This window comes from Manacus vitellinus, unplaced genomic scaffold (genome assembly GCF_001715985.3).
Source record: "Manacus vitellinus isolate BGI_N305 unplaced genomic scaffold, ASM171598v3 scaffold_41_pilon, whole genome shotgun sequence".
Taxonomy (NCBI): Eukaryota; Metazoa; Chordata; class Aves; order Passeriformes; family Pipridae; genus Manacus; species Manacus vitellinus.
This window is the reverse complement of record NW_021940545.1, coordinates 5,213,625-5,237,247: the sequence shown is the minus strand read 5'-3', so window position 1 is coordinate 5,237,247 and position 23,623 is coordinate 5,213,625. Positions and strand designations below refer to the sequence as shown.

General features: G+C 45.8%; 1 protein-coding gene across 1 annotated transcript in view; it reads left to right on the top strand.

Moving 5' to 3' along the window:
• Positions 1-21,804, top strand: part of CBL (Cbl proto-oncogene) — a 25,288-nt gene extending 3,484 nt beyond the window's left edge. The window contains exons 2-15 of the mRNA XM_018078619.3: positions 6,647-6,793; positions 8,047-8,203; positions 9,694-9,815; positions 10,273-10,410; positions 10,979-11,066; positions 11,452-11,583; positions 11,934-12,137; positions 13,500-13,631; positions 14,275-14,637; positions 15,497-15,591; positions 16,073-16,228; positions 16,681-16,784; positions 17,091-17,273; positions 19,956-21,804. Coding sequence (XP_017934108.3) covers positions 6,647-6,793; positions 8,047-8,203; positions 9,694-9,815; positions 10,273-10,410; positions 10,979-11,066; positions 11,452-11,583; positions 11,934-12,137; positions 13,500-13,631; positions 14,275-14,637; positions 15,497-15,591; positions 16,073-16,228; positions 16,681-16,784; positions 17,091-17,273; positions 19,956-20,236 — 2,302 coding nt within the window. The 3' untranslated portion in view covers positions 20,237-21,804. The remainder of the gene's footprint in view (positions 1-6,646; positions 6,794-8,046; positions 8,204-9,693; positions 9,816-10,272; positions 10,411-10,978; positions 11,067-11,451; positions 11,584-11,933; positions 12,138-13,499; positions 13,632-14,274; positions 14,638-15,496; positions 15,592-16,072; positions 16,229-16,680; positions 16,785-17,090; positions 17,274-19,955) is intronic.
• The last annotated feature ends 1,819 nt before the right edge of the window (positions 21,805-23,623 follow it).

Genomic DNA, 23,623 nt, shown 5'->3' with positions numbered 1-23,623 from the left:
GGGGAGTTTCTCCCTCCAGGTTTGGGCTGTTCAGATGAACGTGGCTGTCCCTGTCACCTCCTCTGTGGTAACAGCACCCGGCCAGCGCTGGAACACTCAATGCCTTCCTTTCTTTTCTTAGCTCTGCAGTGGCTTTTCTGGCTCTGGAGAGCTGTGGGTTTGATGTAGAGGGTTTTTTTTCTGTGTATATATAAATTAACCATAGTTGTTCCTCTCTCGAGTGAGCTCCTGCTGCGATTTTTGTGAAGAGAACTCTCTTGTTTTATTAGGAGAGCTTTCAAGATGCTGTTTAAATTCTGCTTTAGCTCACTTCCATATCTGTTTAAAAATTAATGCTGCTGAGGGTGCTTTTAAAGCTCCGTGTGTGTGCACTTCCTGACTAATAAGTACAAGTAGCAGCTCCTAGTTACTGTTTAAATACTGAATTTTAGCAAGTGGATCAGATTGGACTTGGTGACTTGTGAGTGGATTTTTGTGGAGATAACTGTGTTGCTCCTCTGAGTTTTGCCAGTAACACCTGCAGGCTTTGGTCTTGGAATCAAATAGCATTTCCAGAGTTAATAATTTTGGATATTTTGTCCCATGTAAAGGCAAGTCATCCAATAATTGGTTGGCTGAGTGCAGTAATTAGCAGGAATTCTTGGGGCTATACATATTTCCAGAGCTGTGGTTCCTTTTTTATCCAGTGGTAAATACTCCAATGACTTCTCTGAACCTGTAAATATGATGAATTTCTTGAGTTTACTTTTTAACTAGTGGTAATAACAAAAATCTGGTTAAACATATGCATTTTTTCCCTGCAGTGTGATGGTTCCATTGCTTGGCAGTGCCATCCATGCTGATACCACTGCTCTGACCATGCCTGAGCTCTCGATTTTGGTTTCATCTGGAGGCTCAGGGGTTGCCTTGGACTATTTTTTTTCCTTTCTGTTGCACAAAGCTTTTATTTCTCAGCCCTCTTGCTTGCACAGAGGAGCTGCCATTCGTCAGCTTCCCCCACTACATAAATTACTTATTGCACCAGTGGTTTTGCAGTTGTGTAAATGGATTATACCTGGCATGGCAGCGCTGAAAAATAGCTTGTTGATCAGTGGGATTGTCTGTGACCTGGGAAAGGATGAATTAGGCTGAAGAGTCTGTTTTTCACTAAAGAATCAAATATACTAATTATTTTAAAACAGCCTGTTAAGGGGGGAAAATTCAGAGAGTTTATTTTCTATGTAAAATCCAACCACTCAAATGTTTCCATATCAGAACACAGTTATGGGAGGTGGAGGGCTGAGGAGAAAGAATTACTCAGGATGTGAACTGGGTGTTTAAGGAATAGCACAAGTTATTTTTCTGGTTCAGTTTCGGGAAACAAACTGTTAACAAACCCAGCTAACAAAACAATCGTGTCAGGGAATATCATAAACCCTTTCCATAGAACAGGGAGGTGAAATAAAGCTTTGGGAAGCTGCTCCATATTTAATTGTTGTTCTTTTGACAACAGCCTTACGGGATGCTGGCTCAGCAGGATTTAATTTGCTTCTCCAGCTCCAAAGACTTACTAATTTGCACAGGAAAAAGCCACCAGTATTTAATGTCTACTGGAAATGACCATACATATCTCTGAAGGGGAAGGAAGTGCATGAAGAATGACTTGGGGAAGAAAGAAAAAAAAAGGTTGGAATTTAAAGAGGAAAAAGTTGGAAAACACTTGTGCTAAAACATGAACCTGAAAAAGTCTCTTGGGGAGGGGGAGTTGGTGCTCTAATCTCATATTTTAGAGCTCTTGCACACATTCCTGCCCAGGGAAGAGAAGATATAGTGTGAAATGTGGGACTCAAATGGTGCGTGCGAGTCCTCTTTCTGCCACTTCCTTCTAATACAGCAAGACTTTTTTTTTTTTTTTTAAACAAAACCCACTAGTGTGAAGTCTACATCTGCATTTAAATTAGAACATCTTAAAGAAAAGAACAGGCTCCAAAGCTGCCCACAAGAAAGGTTTCCTTGCCAGGCTCCAGCATATGAACACTAACTAACTGCTTATTACCCAAGAAGAAATTCATTATCATGTAAATGTTGTTGGAGAGAGGAATGTGAATTATTTCTTTTTAATTTGGCTTTAAATTGCAGTTTAGGTGATAGTTTTGGAACTTAAGTAACACTTAGCATAATTGGATCTAAGCTTGCATTTATTACAGTTTTCTTTCTGTCTAGCCTTGAAAATCAATTTATGGACAAATGTAAGCTTTCAGATTATTGCATAATAAGGAAGTAAGGTTTTTATTCTTCTTTGCTCTCAGAGCCTATAAAATTGTAGAGTTTTATGGAAGACTAACTCTGTGGACTTGCTGCTGTGGGTGGAATTGCAAGCACATTAGTTAGCTTGTAGTGATTATCATTTGAAATGTGGATAGATTTTTTTTTTTTTTTGATGTTGGCAAAAATCTGTTGCTGCTACTTGGCAACTGGATCGTGTCTCTTGGGTGTTTGGCTTGTGTGTTAAGGGCTGAGATGCCTTTTGGATTTGTGTTTTTGGATTTCAACTTCTTAATATCTAATCTGAGCCTGCCCTCCATCAGTTTAAGGCCATTCCCCCTTCATACCCAGCACAGTTTTGAAGTGGCTGAAGGTTAAGCTTGAGATTTGGAGTCTTCCTTGATTTGGAAACAGGGCTTTTGTGCTCTGTTTTTCTCTTTAACTATAGCAAATAGCCCCTGAAGTATAAATTTTGATCCCAGTGCAGAGAGCCCAAATATAAGTATAATGAGGAGTGTCCTGAACAGTGAGTTTGCTGTGTAGTCCCTTGAATTTGGTAAAAGAATTAATAAAAGAATTAATCTGTTACCTGAGAGGTTTATCCTTTATCTTATCAATCCTCTATGTTGAACTTTTTAAAGACCATTAATCATAGCAAATGTATTCTTCTCTTTAAAGAGTTTTCTATAATATTTAAATTTCAAAAGTGGATTTATTTTTTTTAGCTTCTTAGCACTGAAAGAAATGTAGCTTGTTAAAAATATTTGTGCCTAGAATAACAAGCCCAGATCCTTTAAAGGTCAGTAGGTTTGGTCCTCCTGGTCAGCACAGTGGCCTCTTGTCCTTTCTGCTTCAGATCAGTCACAGCCACTTGCATAAAAATACGGGTGTGCCAGAGTTTTTGGGGTGGTTTCTGTGACACTTTGAACTCGTTGCCAAGCCCTGCTCACAGACCTCAAGGTGTTTAAATATATATATATGCTAGCTGGAAAATGTCAGGATTCAGAAGGGTGTGAGGAAACGTGTATTTGTGTGATATCTCTGCCCTGTAATACCCGAAGCTTTCTGTCCTGTAATATCCAAGGCACTGAAAGGAATTAGCTGATGGTCTCAAATTCTACAGTACAGGCAATTAATTTAAAGTTAGCCTGCTCTCTCAGTTGTCCTGAGGCAATCCTGTGAGTGTTACAGAGCAGAGCTCTGCAAAGTGCCTTCTGTTGAGCCAGTAATAGTTAAGTGGAATTTCATTCACTTCCTGTGTTGCAAGTTTTGTTGAAAGTAGTTCCGCTGTTTCTATTTTTAAATCTGATTACTGCGTGTGGAGGACACTGAAACTGCCTCAGAGTCACAAAAGACATCTTGGGATCACCTCAATTTCCACTGGGTGTTTATAAGCATTAACTGGAGGTTTGTCTGAACACGAGGAACACGCAGAAAACTTGTTGCTGATGTGGGAGTGTGATAGGAGCCAGAGTTATTCTTTTTTTTTTTTTGGAAACCAGGCACATCAAACCATCTGCTGAAATGGGGTTGAGCTGCTCGTGCCCTGGTGCACAGTTCATCTGAAAAACACGTGTGATGTGAGAACCCCACTCCTTTGTGGTTTCCAGAGGTGCATTTTGCTTGTTGCAGAGTCGTTAAGAACTGTTGGGGTGGGTTTTTTAACTCATTTTTTTTCTAGCTCTTAAATCTTCACACTAGAAAATTGTAAGATGTAAGGTAGTTACAGGAAAAAAACCTGTGGTTTTTGGGTTTGTGGTTTGTTTTTTCATAAATACTGAAGCTTGCACTTACCTCTAGTGGGAGCTGACCCTGTCACCTCAACATAAGTGTGTAAGAATAAGAAATAAGCACTTTAATTACAGAGAAGGGAAGCATTTTGAGGTTGGTTGTCTTGTGTTCCAGCTCTGAATTCCTCTGCACAGCCCTGTTTGTAGCATTCCTCCAGCAGAACCAACTTCACAGACACAGCAGTGTGTGCACGTCAAATTATGGCAAGTGAGCACAATATTGTGACTAAATCAGGAGGAACAAAATTATCCCGTGGCAGCTGCTTGGCTGTGAAGGGGGGGGTGAGAAATACTGGAAGGAAATGAGAAAAAATGGTAGCTGGCAGTGGCAGAAATGGCAGTGCCACGTTAACATGGCCTTGAGGTGAAAAGGCATTTAGTCACGAAGCACATTAGGTGCTGTGGGGCTTTGTAATGTGAATTAATTGAAATGAGGGAGACAAGGCTGATTAAACCATCCTCTGCCCTTAGTGGTTTTGCAACACTGAGGCTGTATGGTGGAAAAATCCAGGAAGATGGGGAAGAAAAATTCCCCCTGGGTCAGGGGGAGGCAACAGCAGCAGAAAGCCCAGCTGGGGCTGGCCTTGGGGGGCAAATGGAAGTGTCTGCTCATCCTCTCCTGTTCCACAGAGATGTGTGGAGCAAAGGCAGTCCTGAAGCAGGAAGGAAGTAGCAGAAGCCCAGCAGAGGAGGGAGGATGGAGGAGCAGTCCTGCTCAGCCCACAGCCTTGGGGAGCCAGCACGGGGGAACCGAAGGAACCCTCTTGCTTCATGCTGGTTTTGGTTCCCCAAATCTCTGGGACCTTGTCAGTGTTGAGGCAGCAGGATTTTACAGGCATTAACTGCAGCTCAACAGGCTCTGGGGTTGTTACAGAACCAATTCTCAGTTAACTTTGTGTGCCAAAGGACTAATGCCTCCACGCTGGAACTGCAGGTGCTCCTCAGTAAAATAGCTGCTTACTGTACACAGTGGAAAAACATTTGGCTTTTTAAGCTTTCACTTGATTCATTAACTCTGCCAATAACGATCTGAGTGCTCTGCCTGCATGTGGGAAAGCCCTGAGGGCTGTGAAATCCCACCTCAGCCCTGCTCTGCCTTTGGGCATACCCACGGAACAGAAACTTCTCTGAAGCTGGCACAGGTGTTGCCTTCAGCTGGTTGCACACTCTGAGAAGAGCTGACTGATGTGGTCCCTGGGTACCATTTTCAGCAGTGCATGTCATACCAGGTGTTTGAATTCCCAGCACTGGGATTTAGTGCTTCCCAAACTGTGCTTGGCACAGCTCTGGTGCAGCTCTTGGTGACAGCATTTGTGTTGATTACCCTGTTAGCTAAAAGTTTGAAAAAAAGGCCATCACAGTCTGTAAGAAACATGGAAATCCGTGGCTGAAAATATTTGGGAATCTCTGCTCTCCTTTGAACATCTCACCCTTTTCTGGGAGCACACTCACTTCAGTTGAAGCAGTGGAGATAAGGACAGTTCTGATGTTACTAAAAATAAACTACAATCGTCAGTAAACTTCGCTGTGCCAGTAAAAATGTTCACTCCAATTGCAGGCATTTATTTGGTCTGTATAAATTTACAAATATGTAACTTGTTAAAATAAAGGAAAGTAAATATTTGTGCTTTTAGCACAGGCTTGGTAACCAGTTGCTGTAAAAGCTTGTAACTGACATAAAGTGTTCTGCAATTTGCTGCTCTTTATGTTCACTTCCTGTGTTTTGCCTGTTATTTGCCTACAGCTAAGGCTGAATATTTGTAAAAAACTACGATAACCTTGAGAATTCAAAGTGTTCAGCTGTCAGAAATGTTTTTGGAAACCGAGCCCTTCCATGTGTGTGTGTGTGAAATCCTTTGTTTAGCCATCCTTAAGCCTCAGGAAGCTCTTAACTTCTCTCTGAACTGATGTGCTGAGCTGAGTGCAGACACTTCCTGAAGCTCAGCTAAGCCAGAAGGCTCTCGGGCAGAAGGGATAAACAAGTGGACACAGGAATATTCCTTGGCTTCCTGCAGTGTTCAGTGTTTTGTTTAAACCATGCACTTGTTCAGGGTCAGAAATCATGGGCTTGGCTGACTGTACCCAAATTTGCTGGGCAGCAAAGACAGTAGTAGTTTTATTTTGGGCAAGTAGTTTTATTTTGGGCAAGTAGTTTTATTTTGGGCAAGTAGTTTTATTTTGGGCAAGTAGTTTTATTTTGCCCAAGACAGTGGTGGTCCAAGGCAGTAGTAGTTTCATTTTCAAACCCAAGAGCAAGGGAGTCTGATGGGTTTTTGTCTTCAATACTTAACAGGGTGAGGTCTGAATACTGGCTCTGCACATTTTCGGTGACTGTATTTCCACGGGAGGGTTTTTGCCTTGGAAATAACTTGCCCTCCTTAAAGACATTCTGCAGAGTTTGGCATTGTGGAAAATGTCTTTACAAACTCTGCTGATAAGTCCCATGTGTTGGATGTTCTGAATGCTGGGGGAACACTTGGGAGGTGGTCCCAAGTAAGAAATTTTCCATGCTGGGATCATTCTTGAACCGCAATAAATACTGTTTCTGCTGTGTTCAGAGTGATAAACTGCCCCTTTTTGAAAGAAGTGTTTGGGTTTGTGGTCCTTTGCAGGCGGAACCTGACAAAGCTGTCCCTGATCTTCAGCCACATGCTGGCAGAGCTCAAAGGGATCTTCCCAAGTGGCCTCTTCCAGGGAGACACGTTCCGGATCACCAAGGCAGATGCTGCAGAGTTCTGGAGGAAGGCTTTTGGGGAAAAGTAAGTTTCTAACTGTGCTTAAAAATATGGATGTGGGAACGGTTTGCACACAGCACAATGTGCTTTTCTGAATTCTGGTTTGACATTGAGGAAGGGCTTTGTCAGGTTAAAATGAACAATGGGAGAGACCTGCTGGTCATTTGGTTCCTCTCTGGGGTGAGATAAGGGGTTGTTCCCACATTACATTTCCCAGATTTTTGTCCTGTCTGGTTTTAAATGATGACTCTTTCCCCACTTTTCCCACTTACTGTCACAGAGTTTCCCTTGATTATTCAGCTTAAATCTTCCTCTCCTTGATTTAATTCCTTAACTTGTAAGTAAGCTCCACAAACTATGCAAAATAATCTGCTTTCTTCTTCCAAAAGTTACCATACAAAATAATCTGCTTTCTTCTTCCAAAATTTACCATGCTCCCAAATATTAGTTATCCTTTCTTTTCATCTTCCCTCCAATTAGTGTTTCCAAGCACTTGGTCACCTTTTTTCCTGAACTTCTGTTTGCAGAATGGCTTTGATGAGGTGAAGGAGAAAGTGAAGTGCAGTGTGGATTTGTGTGAAAACTGTTGAAATGTCAGCTTTAGCTTTTGTATCTAATAAAACACTGACTGAATGAACCACAGAGGTGTTCACAGCAACATTTGAGGATTTAAATTAACAGATTTGGTACTGCTTTCAAACTTAGGGAACTGAGGTACTTCACCTAAAGAGTTTAATTAGTAGCTGTCAGAACAAAAAGCCATAATGTATTTACTCATGAATAAGAGTTGTCTGAAGTGAGGCATCTTCTTTCTATGTTTCTATTCCACTTGATATATTAAAAGAAGGAAAATATTCCTTTAAACAGGAGCCTCTGCTTTGGCTTCTGATTATCTCACTTCTCCAGTTAATCCTTCTTTAGAGAATTGTTTGGAGCTTTTTTTCTTTTTTTTTTTAAAACCATCTAGACCTCTGCTATAAGACCTACTGTTAACTCCTTCTCTACCAGCTGCAGCACTGTGAAATTATTATCAAGTGATGCTTGTGGTGGGAAAAGGGAAAGGAGGAAGCAGGGCTGGACTTCTGACTCCAAAATTTTGCACGTGCAGCGAAAATCGCCTGAAGTTCCTTTGGCTGCTGATTTCCTGCAGCACCAAGAAATCTGTGCTTGTGTGACATGAATAAATAAACCTCCTGAGCTGGATACTCACCAAAAGAATGTCTAGGTGTGTCCATGGGGGTGGTTTTCAGACACATCCCAACGTTGGTTTTTCCCAGGACCATCGTTCCTTGGAAGAGCTTCCGCCAGGCCTTGCACGAGGTGCATCCCATCAGCTCAGGGCTGGAAGCCATGGCCCTCAAGTCAACCATTGACCTGACCTGCAATGACTACATTTCAGTGTTTGAATTTGACATCTTCACACGACTTTTTCAGGTAAGAACTGTCTCAGTGCTTCAGGTTAAACTCTTTTTTTTTTTTCCCAGCCTGTTTTATGCACTAAAATGACATTGTTTATACTGCATGGGATTTGGTTGTCTTGCCCTTCATCCCTTAAACAGCTTTAGTAATACTTAGGATCCCATGTTGCAGTAAAAGTGTGTGATATTCATGGTTGTAGAAGAAAAAAATTATCTAAATATATACTGCACATTCAGTATCCTGCCATGAATCAGGTTTTCCCTTTCAAAGGTCACTTTGAGCCTGGAGTTCTGACACATCTCCTGCAAGCCAGGAAATGTGAAGCTTAGTTTATCACTCTTGTCTTCCCTTGTCTTTCTCTTCCTTGTCAGATTTATTTTCCATATGGGGGGGGGAGGTTGTTCAGGATGGAACATTAGCATGGAAATTTGGGCTTCCTCTCTTTTGAACTGACACAGCCAGGATGTTGTGGCCACGTCTGTGTTGGGTGAAATCTCACTGAAGTGATATTAATAGGAGGTAAAATTCTAACCCAGAGTCTTTAATAGTGCTAAATTAAAAAATGCAGCTTCTGATGGTACAATTGGGTATTTAGAAGAACAATCACTTACTTCTTTGGCTCTGACTTGCCTTTTCCCATGTGATAGGGTGGGTTGTAATTAAGATATGTCTAGATGAAAAATTCCCATGTTTGGTGTTGCAATGTAGCTGATCTCATTCAGTACTTTTTCCAGCTATTGTACATAGAGAACAAGTCAAGAGTTGCTGCAGATTCCAAGAGATGCAAAGTTCTTAGGCAGTGCTGGTACCTCCTTGTGGGCAAGTTAAAAAATTCAGAAAAATGGGATGAGATTTACACACCCAAGTCCTTCTTAAGGTTGAGAGCTTTCAAATTGTTATTGTGACTTTTGGGGTATTATTTTAAGGGATATTTAACACGTGTGTTATTTATTCAGATCTCAGACTAGCCAGCAGTCCTTGCCACACCCCGGTGAGGTTGGGTGGTTGAGGAACAGTCACAAGTTACAGACAGTGAAACTGAGACAAAGAGAAGAGGTCACTGTCCTGAGGCCATTTAGGAAGTGTTGGAGATCAGACTACTCCGTGGTTTCTGGTGCTGTGCATCACCTCATTAAACCCTTGACTTTATCCCTGTCTCAGGAATGAGTCACTGTCTCTGCAGAAGCAGCCCAGTTGATAGCTGTTCCTGAGCTGGGGCCTCAGGGCCTTCTCCCTTAGTATTTATTAAAGGAGTTTTGATCAAGGTCTGTCTTAGGTGATGGTTTTATCACCAACAAGTTTTATCACTTTATCACCAACAAGAGAAGAACCCAAATGCTCCGTGCTGCATGGGAATGGATGTTTTGGTTCCTCTGCTGGATTTGTGGTGGAAGACAAAGCCCATTCCTACAACTGAAGAACTGACCCCTTTGGTGAAGGGCTGCTGTGTGTGTTGACATCTCTCAGGAGTGAGTGGGTAATCTCTTTCTGTGTTGCTCCCACAGCCGTGGTCGTCCTTGCTCAGGAACTGGAACAGCCTGGCAGTGACTCACCCTGGTTATATGGCATTCCTGACCTATGATGAGGTGAAGGCCAGGCTGCAGAAATTCATTCACAAACCTGGCAGGTTCGTGCTCAGTGTTTTGGATGGTTCTCACTGACACCACTGATCACTGGCCCTGCTGAGCTGACACTTCTGGCTGGGCAGGAAGGGCCATGGGGTCATTTCTGGGGGTTATATGGTCACATCTGTGCTGCTTTTAGAAATGGAAACCTTGCCTAGTCTGCTTGTGGGTTTTGGTGTTTGTTGGGTTTTTTTAAGTTAATGTCAAACAACTGATTTTAAGGATGTTAACTTGTCCTGCTCTGGGTTTAATGTCACCTGGATGCTTTTCTCCCCTCGTATCACATTACAAAGTTCCCCTTTGATCTGCCTGGGGGTCAGTTGAGAAAAGCTGGTATAAATCATCAAGTTATTCCTGATTTTTATTTGCTGTCTGGAGGCAGCCAGGCCCAAAGGCTGCCTGCTTGACATGGAATCTCTTCTGTTTGCTGGAAGCTGAAGTTTCTTTCCCCTTCCTCAGTTACATTTTCCGGCTGAGCTGCACCCGCCTGGGGCAGTGGGCCATCGGCTACGTCACTGCAGATGGGAACATCCTGCAGACCATCCCCCACAACAAACCCCTTTTTCAAGCACTGATCGATGGCTTCAGGGAAGGCTTGTAAGTACCTTTGTCAAAATTCACACCCCGATTCAATTGGGAGTGGTCCCATTGCTGCCAGTGGAATAATTCATGTATTGAGCTATTTTGGCACAGTTGTCTTTGCTGCCCTCTGCAGTGGCAGGTGGTAAATGTGCAGCAGTGTTTCCCTTGTCATAGATCCCTTTTTAGTCAAGCCTTTAATTTGAGCAACAGCCACTGATATTATGGCATCAGTTTTCTTATTCTTGATATTACAATTATTATTATATATATATTATATAGGATGATTTAAGAAGAATAGTCTGGGACCATAACATCCTGTTTAAAATAAAAATTGCTGCCAGGAGGGACAACAAACTTCTTTTTATTTTTAAGAATAACATATTTGGGGTTTTTTTGGATCATCAGATTCTTCCAAAACCTTCTGAATTCAGAATACCTTGAATTCCCATCCCTCACTTCTCACCTTCATCCTTTCTTTCCTTCACCATCCCCAAAATATCCCTGATTTCTGTGTGTGTGTACTTATGCATGTGTGTACATGCACATATAGAGAGAGAGCTTTTTTTTCCCCAACTGCTTCCAGTTATTTATTTCCTGATGGCCGGAATCAGAATCCTGACTTGACTGGCTTGTGTGAGCCCACACCTCAGGACCACATTAAAGTCACACAGGTGAGTAAAATGTTCTATCCCATCAAACTCCCCATTTCTAGCCTCATTTAGCTATTTCCACAGTTCTGTCATACTTGGCATTCCCAAGTTTGTTTTTAAGGCCTCTGTATTTTACAGGAATTACAGAAATCTTTGAATGGGAGGGATGGGCAAAGACATATTTAAAGGGTTTATTTTTAGAATGTGCTGCCAAGTATTGATGCTTTTGTGCCACTCAGCATGTCTTGAGCCTTGCTTTTCTTGGGACACTTAAGTGAAAAACTGAGATAATTTGAAGTCCACTTTCTTCAGAGCTTGATACATACAATTATAGTAAAATCTTTGCAGATTTCTGTTCTCCTTTTTATTTCATGGCATCACCCGTGTCTGTCTGTCTTTCCCCAAGGAACAATATGAGCTGTACTGTGAGATGGGCTCCACCTTCCAGCTGTGTAAAATCTGTGCTGAGAACGACAAGGACGTGAAGATTGAACCTTGTGGCCACCTGATGTGCACGTCCTGCCTCACGGCGTGGCAGGTAAGGCATTCCCTCTGCTCTCAGGGAAGCTCCTGGCTCTCTCACACTCCAAACTGGCCAGTTTCCTGCAGGGATGGAGATAAAACAGCAGCACTGAGGACTGGAGCTCACAGTTCAGTAATATCAGTGCCTCAGAAGCAGTTTAGATGCTTAATCTGGAATAGGCAAGAAGTGTGAGAACTTGCTGAAAAGCTGGTTTTCTGCTTCAGGGAGAAAATACTCTGTATTTGTCTCCCTGTCAGTTGGAAGGTACCTGCCAGAAAGCAGGTTTAAACCTCCCTGTGTATCAACCCCGTGTTTAATTCCTGCATGCCAGTGGTGCTGTGAGAGATGCCTTCTCTTCCCTGCAGGAATCAGAGGGCCAGGGTTGTCCTTTCTGCCGCTGCGAGATCAAGGGCACGGAGCCCATCGTGGTGGATCCCTTCGACCCCAGGGGAGGAGGAGGATTGTCCCGGCAAGGGGCAGAAGGAACTCCCTCCCCCAGTTACGATGATGATGAGGATGACAAGGCTGATGATTCCCTCTTCATGATGAAGGAGCTGGCTGGTACCAAAGTAAGGTCCCTGCAGTGGGTGACAGAAGGTCTGGCAGTGCATTTGCCCACCAGTTTCCTGTGGGTTTAGTGATTTGTGCCTGTGAGGGTCGTCAAACCTTATAAAGGGAAAAGATCCTACTCATTATGGAAAACAGGGATTTAGGTTCAGTTGGGTGAGTTAAGTTCACACTGTCAGTTTTATTAAACACTTGGAATCCTTTGATCTCTTGTGTATTGAAAGAATCCCTGGAAGGGTGAAAAGGGCTGGCCTGACCTGTGGGAATGGCAGGTGTAGGTTTGTAACACTCCTCTGTGTGTTGGCCACGCTGCTTTGGATTTACCAGCCAGAGTTCACCCAGATCAGCACAAATCCCTCCAGTTTTCCCCAGTGGTGAGTACAGCCAGGCAGGCACAGCCTTCCCAAGGTCCTGATGACTAACAGGGTAGAGGACAGGCTGTTTTGCTGAGGAAGTCAATTTGACTGTCAGCTTTTTATATGGTGCCTGATAAGTGTACATAATAAAGGTGTGATACCTCTGCCATTAGTGCTGCTTCCCTCCAGGAGCTGTGTATAAGGCAGACATTTTTTAGGGATCCCTGTGTGGCTTTTTCCTAAAATCTCATCGCTGCTCTTGCACTGTTTTACTGCATAGGGAAGTGGGTTTGAATTTGGCTAATTTTTAATAGTTGAATCAACTAAAATAAGCTGCCTTTTCTGGTCAGAAAGAATATTTTGCTCTGGTTTACCTGTAGTCTTATTTGTCTTCCACTTTGTGAAGTAATGTACTAAACACTATTCCTGGGGGTAGTTTATTTATACATATCTTGGGGAAGCAAAGCAATTTGCTTGGTGAGACATCCTGTCAGAGTGTGGAGTAGGATGGTACTCTGTTGGCATTAGGAGTCCAAACCTGTGTAAAGCTTTTCAAAGTTAGAAAGCACAAGCTTTGCTTGTAAAAAGAGAAAATAAAGAGAAGAAGAGGCACTGTTTGGATTTGTTGGGTGGAAAAACACCTTTCTAGGGACAAAAATGGGGTGATTGCTGCGCCAGCCCTGACACTGTAGTTGAGGCAGTTTGCACAGTGACAGCAGGTTTTGCAGCAGCTCGTGCCCTCTGGTGTCCAAAAGCAGCTTGTTCCTGCTCAGGCTGATTTGTTACTCCAACCAAACAGCTTGGCTTGTGTTGCTAAGTGTGTGTTTTCAGGGCTTGCTGCCTGTCCTGTGACACTGCCTTCATTACCAGCAGTATAATTGTTTATCAGAGTGATTTGTCATCAATATTGCAACCAGTCTGAGTCACGGAGATTTAAAGCCTCTCTAGAGGAAAGGGGCTCTGCTGCATCGAGTCATCTGTTGATTTTCCCATTTTTCCCTGTCTCAGGTGGAGCGTCCCCCCTCTCCCTTCTCCGTGGCTCCACAGGCTGCCCTTCCTCCCGTGCCACCCCGACTGGATCTCCTGCAGCAGCGAGTGTCCAACCCCCCCGGGGCTTCCAGCCCTGGCACCACTTCCAAGGTCAAACACACCTTTTGCCCTTTCAGCTCTGATTTTCAGGGAGAACCAGCATAAAGAACTTTTCTGCACGATTTTTTTCCATCGAGCAGTTTATTCAGATAAAAAAACTAAAGAATTCAATGTGTGTGGCTGGGAGGAGTGAGCTGGCTTTGTGCTTGATCAGCAGGAGGCAGTAGGATGATCTTGGTGGAGTTTGTTTACTGCTTGTTGAGATACAGCAGCAGTTCTTCATCTGGTTTGGATGAAGTAATGAAATTATGGAAGTCCAGGCAGAAGAAAAGATCTATTTTTAAGAATATTCATTGCTGACTGCTGGCTGTTAACTTGTATAAATAACCCACAACTGAATCGCTTTTTTAATGATTTGGTAGGCTTTGTTTGAAATCCCATCTAATGCTGCTGTGAGCTCTTGTTCTCCTCCAAGAGAAAGAATCTGGGGTGTTTGGGGTGTAGTGCACGTAGTTGCTGTGTTATCTCTTGGAGCCCGTGGAGAAGGTGTGGACATATCTCCACATCCCCTGAGATAACTCCTTGTAAAAACAGATAAAAAAAAAACAAACAACCCAAAACTCTCCCTCCCGTTTATCTTTTATGGCTGGGCCTACCTGTGTTAAGCAATCTCTTGCATTTTTGTGCCCTGCAGGCTGCCCCTGGTGCTCTCCACAAGGACAAACCTCTGCCAATCCCCCCCACGCTCCGAGACCTCCCCCCGCCGCCGCCCCCGGACCGGCCRCATTCCATGGGGAACGAGGGGCGTCCTCAGAGGAGACCCCTGCCCTGCACCCCGGGGGACAAACCCCCCCCGCTGCCCTCCAACCGTCAGGGGGACCTGTGGCCGTCCAGACCCATCCCCAAAGCCCCCCCTGTGGCCGTGAGCCCCGGGGACCCCTGGGCTGGCAGAGAACTGTCCAACAGGCACTCGCTTCCCTTCTCCCTGCCCTCCCAGGTGGACTCCAGGGCTGACAGCCACCGGCTCGGGAGCACCCTCAGCCTGGACAACCCAGGGGTGAGTAGAACTGGCAAAGCTGGGGGTGATCTGTGAGAAAATCAGCCTTCCAAGGTGCCCTCTGCTCACGCTGAACGGTGTGATCCTGTGCCAGGGGAGAGGTGGAAAGGGACTGGTGGATGCCAGGCAAGGAGGGGCTTCTTAGGGAAGTGTTTTCGTGCCTCTTGGGGGCAAGGCTGAAGTGCCAGTTCCAGATGCATGATCACTGTTCCCCTTTCAGTTTTGGAAGGCTGGGAATGCTTTCCATTGGGAGCTGGTGGGCTGAAAAAGCCTGATTTACTCTGCTGGTTTTTGAGCCCTGAAAAGCATGCACAAAGTATGTGTGATGGATTGAACACAGTAAAATCTGAGTTTAGTTTGGATCTGTTAATGCACTGGGCACAGTTACCAGTGCTGAGGAGTCTCTATTGTTCTCAAAAAAAATTGCAGGCAGTTTTGCTTTCCTCGATTCCATTTCCTTAATTTGTCCTTTTAATATCTCCAGCTCTCTAAAATAGAAAGCAAGGACGTTTTTAGCCAGATTGTCTAGGAAAATGACACTTGCACAGTTGCCATCCTGTCTGCCTGTGTGTGTGCTTGTCTACATCCTTTTCCTCTTGTCCCCCATTTTTGGCCTATTTCAGCTGAATTTGCCAAGGCCATTGGAATCTCAAAAGATAGGAAGTTCCTCCTGCAGGAAAGTCCCTGCTTGTGTCCTCACTGAGGGAAAACTGTCACAGAAGTCCTGGATTTCTAAGTAAATTCTTTGGAATAAAGGAAGATGCTTCATTCCCTCAGGGGATTTGCTGAATGACTGGCTTTGCAGCTGCACTGGTATTTGTGGTGTTTCTGATTCCTCTTTGGAATTCTTTTCTTTCAGAGCTCCAACAGTGGTCCAGCAGCAACCTCAGAGTGTGAACACCCCAAAATTAAACCCTCCTCGTCTGCCAATGCCATCTACTCCTTAGCTGTCAGGTCTCTTGTTTTCTTTTATAATTTACAGAGTGGTGCTGGTGCCAGGGGCAGAATTTGACACAACTCTGTCAGCCTTCGTTTCATTCCTGACAGACTCAAAACACACAGTCTGGGGAAAGCAGATGAAATCAGATCCCAGAGAGCTGTGGGGAGTGGTGCTAGTTCCCCTTGGCTGTGGCAGTAGGAAACAGGCTCCAGTTGCCATCAGCTCTCCCATGAATCCAGTTTCGAGTTGGTCTGCATGTGAAGTGGGTGATGTGAATTTATATGATACTGTCACCTCCTTCTGCACAGTGACCTTGTGCCAGTGTGACCTTGAGGTCCTGAAAACCACTTTATTGCTTTAGACAGAATTGCTGTAACATGACTACACTGTGGGTTTTAAAGGGCACTTTGACAGTATTTAGATGTGTGAATATCTAAATGTTATATTTATGTAAATGTTCTTCTGATGTTTATATGTTGTTTGTCCTGCCTCCAGACCACTGCCTGTACCAAAACTGCCTCCTGGGGAGCAGTCTGAGAGCGATGAGGACACTGAATACATGTCACCATCCTCTCTCCCTGTGGTGCCTCCAGGTCCTGCTGTACAAAAACCAGAGATGAAAATGCCTTTGGAAATGACTCAGAGTTTACGGTGAGGCTCTGTGTGTCTGTCACAGCTCTGGGACAGCACGTTTGGGCAGCAGGGTGGGGATTTCGCTTGCTTGGTTCTCTGAATTCCCCCAGTGATGATCACCAGAACTAGGCTAAAATAACTGTAAAGGAATTTTTTACAGAGTCCTTGCACAGCATTAAAGGAGTCAGACAACCCCTTCCCCCTCTCCCTGCTAATAACCTCTTGAGAGCAGAAACAACTGAAATTCAAAACTCAAAATGCAGTGTTTTGGTGGTATCAGTTGATCTATTTTGAGCTGAGATGCTGCACTGCAATAGACGTTATTAGAGCATTTTTCTGGAACAAATATGTCACAGAAGAGTGGTGGTTTCACTTTGAAACAAAATCTGTGCAGAATGTCAGTCACAGAGACAAGGTGGAGGTGGTGGCCACTGTCTCTGGTGCCAAGGGCAACGTGTTCTCTCCCTCAGAGTTTTGGACTGTGAGCAGCAGCCAGAGGGTTCCATGTATGAAGCAATGTACAACATTCACTCCCAAGCAGCATCCTCTGCTTTCGAGCCTGTCAACACTTCTGGTGAGTGGGTGTGCTGACAAACAGCTGAGAAACTGGGGCACAATGGATTGATCCCAGTTGGAACAGCGTTTTCAGCTGAACAGAGTAACATTTGCTTTTGTTGTTAAAATAGCTGTGGAAATATCTGGGTCTATCAAGTATTTTTAACCTAATGCTCCCTTCTGGAAAGAGCTTCCATTGAAGGTGTGGCTTTAGCAGCAAAACCTGAGTTCTGTGTCCTGTCAGTGTTTTTGGGGGGTGTGGGGGAGCAGAGTCTGCTTGAGAGACTCCCGAGTCCCAGAGCTCAGGATGTGCCTCCCGTTCCAGATGAAGGGGATCTGGCAGCAGCCACTGCCAGCAACGGCCCTGAAGAGTCAGAAAATGAAGAGGATGGTTATGACATCCCCAAACCACCACTCCCAGTTGCCCTTGCTCGTCGCACACTGTCCGATATCTCCAATGCCACTCCTGCCTTCGGCCGAATGTCCTTGGAAAACGACCCTGGGACAGGTTAGAGGGCACTCCTGGCTTTCTCTGCGTGTTTGAAACTCGTGCCACTCGCTCGAGGTTTTGGGTGTAAGCTGTAAAATCAGGTTTACAAGGCAGAATCACAATCACTCTTGGGTGTTTGGTTTGATTTACAGCTTGGAATACACTGCCTTGGTCATTTAATCACTGAGCTAGAAAATCACTTTGAAATCACAATTAGAGAAACCTTTCCTGAGCTTAAGGAATATTCTTTAGGCCACTGTGCTTTTGTACCAGGGTGTACCAAGGCAACCATCCCTGGAAGTGTCCAAAGCCACATTGGACAGGGCTTGGAGCAAGTGGAAGGTGTCCCTGCCCATGGCAGGGGGTGGAACTAGATGAGCTTTAAGATCCCTTCCAACCCAAACCATTGTGTGACTCTATCCCTGTTCCAGGTGGAAGATGCCAGTGCTGGCCTTGCACAACCTGTGCCTCAGTGCCTGCAGATGGCACAAGTGTTCTGTCTGATGCTCTCAGCTCCTCTGAGCAGGGACCCAGTGGCTCAGCAAGGTCAGCTTTTTGTCCCCCGGGAGTAGGGGACATCGTGTCCTTCTGGCTGCAAGGCACATTCTCAGAGGGGAAAAAACTAAAGCCTCGTTTCTCCAAGAGCCTTTCTGAATAATGCATGACTTATTCCCTACAAACTGCCCAGCAACTCTTAAGGAAGCTCTGAAAAACTTCCTGTTGGGGGGCTTTCAGCATGTTTGAACATGCTGGGGATTTGCCAAGGAAGAGGAATGATTTTCTTGTTCCTTCTGGAGGCAGAGCCTCCTGTACCCAGAACCACCTACCCCAGTGAGACTTCTGTTCATTTGCTTCATCATTCTCCTTCCCTGAGCCTCTGTCCTTCAGCAGAGGAGAGTTTCCTAGTGCAGAGAAGTTCATTAGCCTTTTGCCACTCCTCCCTGCCTCCCTTTTTGAGCCTGGCACTGTGTCTGGAGAATGTGGCTGAAAGGGATGAGAAGGGACAGAGAGGGAGTGACATCCCCCTCCCAGCTGAAGTACTGAGCTTAATCACTGACACTTCTTTGTTTTGACAGCCCTGAAATAACAGTGCTGTTGTCCTGCCTTGGTGTTAGGAGCTCTGCTAATGGAAAATGTGGGAATGCTGATTGTTGCTGCTGTGGGAAGCATAGGCACTGTGCAAGCAAGCCTGAGCAGTGTGGGATACATCTTGGCAGATTTATGTTCTCATACCTTGTGCCCTGCAGTTTGGTTTATTAATCATTTACCAAAAAAGCTGTCTTGGTAGTTGTCCTTTCAGATTGACCTGTGGTCTCTGAAATTTGATCCAGTTCAAGCTGAAACAGCTATTTCTCAAAAGGCACTTCAGGGGAGAGGAGTGGGCAGACCTTTTTCTTACATGTACAAAAGGCTTTTTATGTGTGAGAAGCTTGTCCTGTGAACATTAGTGAGCTGAACTGCCTTGTGGTTAGTGAGGAAGGCTCAGGGAATTTGTTTCCTGAAGAGCCTTCTCTATCTTAGTGCTTTTGGTGCAAGTTTTTCAGAAAAGCCCCACAATGGTGCCTCTCTGAGCAGGGCTACAGTGCCCACTCTTAAAAAGGGATTGCTGGGACTTGTCTGTTGTGCTGCTGGAAAACTCCAGACAATGCCCTGAGGAGTTTTTCCAGAAGACAAATAAGACTTTCTCTAAGGTGATGTCAGATATCCACGCAGAAAAGCTTCCTGTGATTGGCAGTAAATGCTTTCTGCAGCGATACAGGAGGTCAGAATGCCAAAATTACCACATTAACACATTAAGCAACGTGATTTTTGCCTTGGAGAGTTTGGTGACTCGTTTGGTTTATTGGCTATTCTTTTCTCTTCCCAGAAGGGCATGATGTGGCTGCTGGGCACTGCCTCATCTGAATGACTAAGGGAAAGGCAGAACAGGCTGAGCTTATTGATCTGCCCTGGCTGCAGCCATTGGGCAGGGTGAGCTCCAGCAGGGGAACAGGAGAACATTCAGCTGCTGACCCTTCAGAGAGCATAATTCAGTCGCTGGAGCATTTGTGGTGGCTGAGCTGTGACTGATAGAGCTGGCTTTGTGCACACCCTCCCTTGGCACTCTGCAGCATGCACAGCAGGTCTGAGAGGAGAGATCAGCTCAGCTGGGGGGGCTCTGTCTCATTCCAGAAGGAAATGGGATGTTGGATAGAGTTGCATGTTCTGTCATTTCTTTTCCCAGCAAATCTCTGCTGCTTATTCTAAGGCTGATATCTGAGCTCTGCTCACCCACAGTGAACCCATGACATTTTTTTCTATTTATGTGGTCTTATCTTAATAAATGAGCCTGATGTGACTTGCTGATCAAAAACATCTCCACGTAGCAGGTTTTGCACACAAGAGGGGAAGCTGAGCTGATTGGAAGGAAGGATGAGCTGGTTGGGCACTGGAAATGGATACTCTCAGACACATGATGTGACTCCTGGGGATGGTCCTGTGAAGGGCTAAGGATTGGACTCGATGATCCTTGTGGGTCCCTTCCAGCTCTGGGATTCCATGAGCTGGTTGGAAGGAAGGCTGAGCTGGTTGGAGAAAGCGCCAGAGCTCAGCGACAGGTTTTTTTGAAGTGCCATTTATCAGCCTAATGTCATTCCCTCTTTGTTCCAGGCCGAAATTACACGTCCTTGTTTCAAGTGCTGCCTTCATTTCTCCTTCCAGGTTTTTCAGATGGCTCCCAAGTTCCGGAGAGGCCGCCAAAGCCGCTGCCCCGGCGGATAAATTCCGAGCGGAAAGCCGGGAGCTGCCAAGCAGGAGGAGCCAGCAGTGGGGCCAGCTCATCCCTGCAGCTCTCCAGCGAGATCGAGAACCTCATGAGCCAAGGCTACTCATATCAGGACATTCAGAAAGCCCTGGTCATTGCACATAACAATATTGAGATGGCCAAGAATATTCTGCGGGAGTTCGTCTCCATTTCCTCCCCTGCTCACGTGGCCACATAGCACAGGACACCTCCACACCTACAACTTCTGTGGACCAACTGCCTGGGCAGCTGTGGCCCAGCTGTGCACCAAAGGGGAAGGGGGTTCCTTTAGAGACTTCGTGCTGAGGTCAGTCCTGCCTCTCAAAGAGAATCAGTTGTCAGGTTTTTGTGGTTCCAGATTTCAAAGCAGAGGAATGAAATGGAGCAGAGTGGTGTTTTATACAGTGTAATGTCTTGGAGTCCTTTACCCCTACCTCTTGTCTGGGAGAACAGATTTATTTCCAGGGTGTTGGTGGAGAAAAGTGTCGTGACAAGGGACCCCCGAGCCCATGCCCTGGAGGCTGTTGGGGGAGTGTTTTGTGCTGTGAATTTTAAGTGAATGCTCAGAGAAACAAAGAGTCTCGAGGTCGGTGTGGTGTGTCCTGTGGTTCATGGTACTAGGTTTGGATCTGTTCGCTGCTGTGTGTCTGGCTCAGGCTTTTTAGAGCAGCTGGGAGGTCACTTTCTGCTGGGAATAAATGGGAGACCTTGGAAGAATCGTTTGATTGCTTCCTCTTTGCCACGGCGTGTCCCTCTTGCCTGTACTAATAGCAGTTATTGCCTGTGATTCCAGCCCTCCCTTGCTGTGTGGAGATAGCAGGAGCAGCTCCTGTCAGGGGTTTTGATCCTGGCAGTGCTGGGAGTTGGATTTCCCTCCTGTGTGTGCCCTCTTGCAGCACTGGCAGCACCAGATTCTAGGCAGCTGGAAGTGCCAGGAGTTTGGCGTGTTTTGGAGGGATGGGAAGACTCTGAGGGAGAACAAAGAACTGGCTGCTGCTTCTCCTCCCTTTTTTTAGCCTTGAGCATTTTGTGCTTCAGTGCTCAAACTTGACTGTGGCCCCACTGGGCTCGAGCAGCTGTCACCAGACACTCTTTCCTAGGAATGTTGCACCTGGTGAATATGATGTTTTATTTATCTTAATTGCATGGTGGCTGTTGCAGACTTAGTGGCCTTCACTCACATTCCATCACCTCCTTCAGAGAGCTTTTGCAGGAGCCATCTTCGTGCCAGGGTGTGTTGTGGAATTGGTAGATGCAGCTGATGTGTTTGTTGGGTATCTCACCTGCTTTGCAGTAAAAGAAATTGCAGCAGTTCCTCCTGCATGGCTGTCCAAAAAACGACATGGGGGGGGCTCTTCTTTCCATTCCCATTGCTCTCAAGGTATTGCCAGATCTCGTGTTCAAACAGACCTGGGCAAATTCTGTGTTTGTGAAATGATCACGTGGCTTTAAAGGTCAGAACTCAGCTGTTACATTGGAAAAACCCGACCTGCAGACTCAGCTACTTAACTCTGTTCGTGCAGGAGGAGTGGATGGTTCCTCTGGAGAGGATTTAAGTCAAGGAGGCATACACAGATCCCAGCTGACAGACTGTGCACACAGAGAGGCCCTTGGCCTTTGGAGCGTGTCCAGCATTATTTGCATCTCTCCCAGGTCAGCAGTGGTCAGTAGGCAAAGGGCTGCAACTTGGAATATTGCTGGAGTGATTCTGGCACTTGGATGCAGTTTGGCCTTTTGAAGAATCCAGAGGCTGGGCCCAGATCTCAGCCAAACGGCTGCAGTTGGCAGAGAGGAGTTAACAAGTGTTTGCAGAGGGAATTGAGCATAAAATGTTTGTTTTTTTTTTATTAAAGTAGAGGTTTCTCCGTGGACCTGCAGCTTTGTGAATCGATGCAGTGGGTTCCAGGCAGTTTGAACTGTCTCTCTCTTTACTCCCCTCCTTTCTTGTAGTGAAGAGAACATTCTCAGAAGCCGTAAGGGGATCTCCTGCAGCACTTGGAGGCCACCAGCACTTGCTATTTTGGGGCCAGGGCTGGGAGTTGCCAGTGCAGCAGCCTGGGGAGGTTGATGTCGTGGGCACAGGGCTGTGCAGGGCACAGAGGGGTCAGGCACAGCCCCGAGCTGGGGCCCTGGGGAAGCTACTGAGCTGTGGTGTCAGTGCCTCTTGCACTCGAGGAGCTTCCTCCTGTGCCCACTTCCTCTGCCAGTGTGGCTGTGGGAGCTGCTGGAGGAGCAGGTCCAGTGCTGGTGCTGCTGAGGCAGGAACAGGCAGCTCTGGCTGTTGTGTCACACTGGGGAGCCTGAGCAGCCTGACAGTTCCTTGTCTGTCCTGGAGATCCAGGGAAACCCTTCCTGAGGGAGTGCTGTGTTTGCTTTCCCTCCTTCTCACACTCCCCCCAGTGCTGCCCCCCAGCTCCTTTGTGTCTGCCCTGCTGTGTGAACTCAGTGCCAGTGTGCCCAAGGGGGACATGTGACTCTTGCCACTGCCCAGGCTGTGCCAGAGCCCAGTCCAGCCAGCTCCAAAGCCTTAACTCTTGTCTTGCACAGTGTGTGTGCTCAGACTAGTGATGCCCTGTCCCTTCATGGCAGGCTGGTTGTTAATGTTCCATTAACTCCTGCCTGGCAGAGCTGCTCCAGGCCTGTCTTTGGGGTTTCTGTGCCAAGAGAGACCTTCCTCTGGGTGTTGTTCTGGGTGTTAGAGATTAGAGAGGGCAATCTTCGTGGCATGTATCACTGATTTTTCTGCATGTGTCCTTTCTGTGCACTGTTTTGTGTCTCAAGCTGATTTAGGAAACTTTTAAGTCTTGGCTTTTCTTCCTCAGACATGTAAGGATTTGCTAATTCCAGGGGGTGCAGCCATGCCTTGTGGCTGTGCTCTGCCAGCTCAGTCCAGGCACTGCACAGTGCATTGTTCCTGGGGTTTTCTTCAGCCCAAGATTGATTGCTCTTCTCTCCCTTCACCTCCTTGCTCTTTATCCTTAAAAAAATTAACTTCCTTGACGCTCCTTTCAAAAGAAAACCAACCCAAATGTCTAGTGCCTTTCTCCAGGGAATGCTGCATCACCAGGCTGGACCCAGGAAAACCCAGCCCTGTGGGAAAACCAAGAGCTGGACGAGCTGCAAAGACACCTCTGAGCCTGAAACTGCTTTGAAAGGGGTGCAAAGAAGGAGCAGGAGCGCTGGGCAGCTGTCACTTCAACTGTGCCACTGTGTTCTGTAGCATTTCAGCTGGGGCTGGGGACGTGCTGGGCCAGGGCAGGAGGATTCAGGGCAGGAATCCCGAATATTTCCCTCTCAACACCCCGTGTGCATGTCCTTCCCCCTGGGGAGCTCGAGCCCAGCATGCTGCTCCCTGCACTAGACTGAGGACTTACTGTAGCTAATCCCGAGGCAGGGTCATTACTGTAAAGGGGGTTGGGGTTTTTTCTGGTTTGTGTTTTGTTTTGGGGTTTCTGTTTGTTTGTTTGAGTTTGGTTTGGTTTTGGTGTGTGTTTTTTCTTGTTGTTGCTTTTTTGTTTGTTTGCTGTTGTTGTTGTAGAAATTTAGGGTAGTTATCTATCTTGGAGTGTTCCTGGTAAAAAACATT